The sequence below is a fragment of the Monopterus albus genome, unplaced genomic scaffold (genome assembly GCF_001952655.1).
Source record: "Monopterus albus unplaced genomic scaffold, M_albus_1.0 scaffold290.1, whole genome shotgun sequence".
In the NCBI taxonomy this organism is placed as follows: Eukaryota; Metazoa; Chordata; class Actinopteri; order Synbranchiformes; family Synbranchidae; genus Monopterus; species Monopterus albus.
Window position 1 is genome coordinate 90,954 of NW_018128170.1, and position 5,368 is coordinate 96,321.

Genomic DNA, 5,368 nt, shown 5'->3' on the forward strand with positions numbered 1-5,368 from the left:
TCCTGCTTGAAATTTCTAAATTTTTCCATTCATAAATAAGTGACCCATATAATTCAGCTGCTTTTTACTGAATGTCCTGCTGCAGTTTTAACTGGTGCCTTAGACCGTGACACACCTTGGAAGGGAAATGAGCAATTTTGTTCGTACTAGTAGAAAACAAAAAGTAACCTTTTGGAAAACTATAGAAAAAAGCAGGTTTCATATAAACCTAACCTCTAGTTTTTGAAGCAAGTTTTGACAAGATTTCTTATGCCGCAGACAGGACGTTTTCCCAGTCAATAATAAGAAGTACGGTCTGCAGTATCAGGAGGTTAAAAGCTACAAACCACTGACAACAGGTGAGTCACGCCTCACCCTCACCTGCGGGACCACTTGGCCGACGGCCGTCCGAAGGGCCTCTTCCACAGCATGCCATGCAGCTGCACTTTGGTGCTGATGTCCAACGCCTCAGAGTCCGACTGCTCCATGGACAACCAGGGCGAGAACAGAGTGTTTCTGGACGAAGACGAGAACATCTCTGGTTTCCCTCGCCCTGGGACGTGGAACCATAAAAAACAAAAAAACAACAACAAAGAGTCAATAGCAGTTAGTCCAATAACAGCTGATAACACACACACACACACACACACACACAGATGTGCATGTACAGCTACAGGGACAAAGCAGAAATAGTAGCAAACAAATCCCAATAACTCAGCAGGGTGGAATGATGCAGCTGCCAATACACATCAACTGGAGACTGACTGCACAGCAGAGATGAAAACAGGGATGGCAGATAGGGTGAGTGAGGGAGGAAGAGGAGGGATACTGGGAGGAGGGAGGCTTTTGGAATGAGCTGCTAAATCTGAAGCCGGTCAATACATTCCAGTCAGTAAAAGCTGTTATTCAGATTACTCTACTTGCATCAAGCAGCAGTATGCAGCTCTTGGAGTGTACGGTCCATCCATCCATCGCTCCACCAGCTGTGCAATAAAGAACAGCTGTGGCACAGGAGCAGCTCCACAACACTCTGGTAAAGAGGCTGGAGCGTCAAAGCAGTGAACATGCAGCTTTAGACTCATATCAGGTTAATTTACAGAGTGTCAGAGTGAATGAACAGCAGATTATAAAGACAGACAGCCTCAACAGATAAATGCAGGAGCCTGCACTGTTTTTTTCCCCAGAGGTAAAACATCCTGTCATGGAAGAAAAGCATCCACAACAGGATCTTTAAACATTTCATTTAAGAGAAAAGCCCCACAATTTGTTAAAAATGTGCCCAAAAGTAACAACAATCAATACATTCTTACCTGGATGAATACAAAATGAAAGTTTCAATAAAGTAGCATTCAAAAGAATTTAAGTGATGAAGCTCAGGCTCAGTTCCACCTGTTGAAATCTGGGGAAACTACAACAAGAGATACACGTTTTTAAACAGTAAACATGCTTAATCATTCATATACACTGAAGCATGTCCTCATTTTCACCAGTTTAAAAAAAAAAACTTTAATTCAGTCATAAAACAATGTTTATGAAAGATTTTTACAATCAAAAATACAGAAATAAGGTGAACTCATTCTGGAACTCATACCGGAATTTCTCTCAGGATCAATAAAGGATCTATTTATCTGGAATGAAAGAAAATAGAAATAAAAACACAACCACCTCTACTGAAGATAGTACAAATATCAACCTGGTCCTAAAATTCTCCTAATTCTAACTAAAGCCTTCAAACTGCCCCAGTGTGCAGTGTTGTTTCTCCGTGAGGGAGGGAGCACACACACACACACACACACACACACCTTAAAGGGTTTCTTTACTCAGTTTGTATACATATGTGATGGTAGATGGAGGTTTCAGCCAATCAGAGTTCGGCATTCTGACTGTTCAGGATGTGAGAATGAAGCTTTATGTATATTAATAACCTTTAACTGGCCTTAGTGAACATACTCGAACCCGCTGAGCTTTACTGATGGCAGGTGAAAACCTTGTATCTCCATTAACATGAGCTAAGGAAAACAGTCTTGTGTACAGCTCATGACAATGCATTTTCAGATAAACCAATGAATTTTAAAATGGTTTATTTGACTTAAATGACAGGTTTGCATTTTTCCAGCTTCTCTTCAAACAGCAGCCCAGGAGCCGTTTGCACTTAGCATTCATCCTGTCCGACCTCCCTTCCTAATGCCGCTCTAATGTGACAGATGGGGAAAAATGGAAAAACTCAAAAGTTCAGTCACTGCTTTTATGAAGCTTCAGCAGCCTGAGTTTAACAAATCAACAGCGTGTCTTCCAGAGTTTTTCTCTTCTGACGGCGGAACAGCAGCACAAGAAGAGAATTTTATCCCAACGAGAGAAACTTCAGAAGACACGTGCTTGATTCATCACCCAGACTCCTCAGGTCTCACAGCAGCTCAACCTTTAGACCCCACCACAGTTCATGTTTTCAACTTTTAACTGCTTTCCCTTCATCCTCTTCCCAAAAAGCAGTAATGTTACCAACGTGATGGAGCTTCAAGGCTCTGAAGACCTTGTTTATGAATGAATGTGTTCTCCTTGAGCACATTTTCTGCCAAAGTTACAACAGCTCTGGTTATTTGACAGCAGAGGTTTCAGAATTTCATTCAACAGCTAAAGATGTTTGTCCAGTTGGTTTAGATGTGAATATTTAATCCTGGAGAAAATGACTTAAATAAACCAGGTTTTTAGGGGCTTTAAAGGCAGACATATTCCCAAATAAATGCTTTTTTTGTGACAGGAAATATATCTGCAACCATTTTCAGTTAATCCTTAAAGTCATATCTCAAGCAAAATAAAGGATTCTCACATATGAATATGTTCTGGTTTTCTCTGTTAGTGAACTAGATATATTTGGGTTTTTGACAGTTTTTTGGACAAAGTCAGGCGGCACCTTGGACTCTGGAAACCCGTGACTGGCACCTTTTACAGCTTACAATTTTTAGGCCAAATGAGAAACTTGTGGTCTGATTAACAGATAAAAATAATTACGTCATTAGAAAATTTTCATAAGGATAGAAAACTTGTAAATCCCAAATCTCAGCAAGGAGACAATATTCAGAAGGAAGCTAAAACATCACGGTAGCTTTGTTTCAACCCAGATGGAATTAACTGACAGGTTGGGTGTAAAATGGTTGCGTTTATACATAACACAGAGACTCGTCAGTCTGTAGCCTCTCGTGTCCAAACTGCAAAGAACAGTCATACTAAAAATGTTCAACATGTTTGTGAGAAAGCAGTTCCACCTCCCACAGGAGCCCATGATGATTGTGGGAGGAAGGAGTTACTCTGTACAGTATACACAAATACATTTACATACACATGAGCCCTGCTGGGAGCAGGCACGGTGACAGAAACACTCACAATATCCACGTGTCCTGACAGAAAAGCAAACCACCTATGATCTTAATGTATCGACCAGTTTACCGTTTAACTCAAACTGGGGCAGAGATATCAGAGGCAGGGCCGTGTTCAGGAGCTTCTAACCCACACATCTTGATAGGTGAATCACATTTAAAGAGAAAGGCAAACCCTCTGTAACCATTTCAGACTCAGCTGCACTCCTGAGCAAGAAGCGACTTCATCCCAGCTCCGCATTTGTGATTATTGCTCAGGTATTATTAACTGAGGAGGAGAAAACTGTTCGACATTCTCCTCACCTGATCTGTAACGGGTGCATCTGCCTGAGCTAGTGATCATTTCTTTATCCAGTTCATGTCCTCTATAAGGCAAATCATTCATTAATTTAAAGCTGATAAAATAACCGTCGCTATGCTAAGTAACACTCTACACAATCACTTAAGACGATTCTGTTAAGCGTCTTCCTGCGAACTATTTATAACTACTCTCCAGGTAAAACAGAACAGAAACAAAATCCCAGAAACCCAGCAGATAAAAGCGGCGGTTGGTCGTCTATTACCCTCATGCAGGGCTCAGGTTTTTAACTGACCAGACCATGAGCGGTATATATGGTTTTACGGGTGTCAGTGTCCATCAGACACTGAGACAGAGTGATGAACCAAAGTAAAGACTGTGAGGTGCACGGGGCTGACTGTTCTCTCCTCCTGCTTCAGACTTAGCAGTGACTACAAGATTAGTAAGGAAAGTCTTCTGCAAACTGTTAACATGGTGTTGTCTCTTCATGAATCGGTTTCAAACTTGTTAATATGGCACTTGAAAATCACTTCAACTCAACCTGGATGAGATCGTGAACTTAACGGAGACTAAATCTCACCGTGCAAGTGTCACCTAGTAAAACATCACTGTAATGAAGTCAGGGTTGGTCTCTTGACTTTGGACAAGCACAATAATGCAACACTGAAACCCCCACACTGACCTAAGTAAACTGAGCTAAAGGGTCAACCATCTTCTCTTAGGAAAAGATCCACACATCTGGCGGCATAAATGGGCACATACAGTATCAGTCTGGTCGTCAGTGTCAGCAGGTCGGTCATCACTGCAGCACCTCTGATTTCCCTGACATCATTCATTCACTGTTTCAGCCTCAGTTTTGAGTCACAAGATGTCCCTGCAATGAGCACCGGTCTGGTCCACGACGTCCATCAGCAGACAACAAGCAATAAGACATTAATTAACCCACAATGGTTCAAGTCACTGGTTCCCTGTACACCTGTCTTAAACCGGTCCTGAGCCGTCAGTCTAGTGCTGGTGACCGACAGACAGCACCAGAGGAATGAGGGTGCCCAGCACCAGAGCTCCCACCTCCACCTTACTCAGTCCTTTCCCTCCGTTGCCTCCTGCAGGAGTGTGGCTGTGGCCGCCACCGACCTCAGGGAGGACGTGGACGGTGGCCACGTAGAGGAAGGTGCCGGCGGAGAAGAGCATGGCGACACCAGTGGCGTTGATGTTCGACAGGGCCTCTTTACTGCTCTGGGGGGGGGGACAAGTAAAGACACTGTCACGGAAAATGGCAGAAGATGTTGTCCCGTCTCTTTTCTCAGCTGCTGATGAAACGTGCCTTTCATCTCAACTGGATTTTTATGGGGAGTAAAATACTGTTTCTTATCTACAACATGTCTAGTAATCGTCTCTTGTAGACAATCAAAAGTTTTACCAGCCATACTGGTTTTTCCAGAAAACATTCAAATACAAGGCTTTGAAAAACAACTGGCTTGGCTCTTTCAAAGTAAACAAAGGTCCAAGACATACAGTCATGTGAAAAAAGTAGGACACCCTTTGAAAGCATGTGTATTTTGTAACATGTTTTAATATATGGTTATTTAATCTCAATTTTAACAATACAGAGAGATTAAAGTAATACAACTAAATGATTAAAACTGAAGAAAAGTCTTTTCAAGATCTTCTGTAAATGTAATTCTACAAAAATGCCTATTCTAACTGAGGAAAAAGA

General features: G+C 42.0%; 2 protein-coding genes across 3 annotated transcripts in view; both read right to left on the minus strand.

Moving 5' to 3' along the window:
• The window catches only part of plekhd1 (pleckstrin homology domain containing, family D (with coiled-coil domains) member 1), a 10,551-nt gene extending 7,492 nt beyond the window's left edge, over positions 1-3,059 (minus strand). The window contains exon 1 of the mRNA XM_020622859.1: positions 361-3,059. Coding sequence (XP_020478515.1) covers positions 361-515 — 155 coding nt within the window. The 5' untranslated portion in view covers positions 516-3,059. The remainder of the gene's footprint in view (positions 1-360) is intronic.
• A 57-nt stretch (positions 3,060-3,116) lies between these two features.
• Positions 3,117-5,368, minus strand: part of slc39a9 (solute carrier family 39 member 9) — a 12,447-nt gene continuing 10,195 nt past the window's right edge. For both annotated transcript variants that reach the window (XM_020622857.1, XM_020622856.1), the window contains exon 7: positions 3,117-4,887. In XM_020622857.1, the coding sequence (XP_020478513.1) occupies positions 4,657-4,887 (231 nt within the window). In that variant the 3' untranslated portion in view covers positions 3,117-4,656. The remainder of the gene's footprint in view (positions 4,888-5,368) is intronic.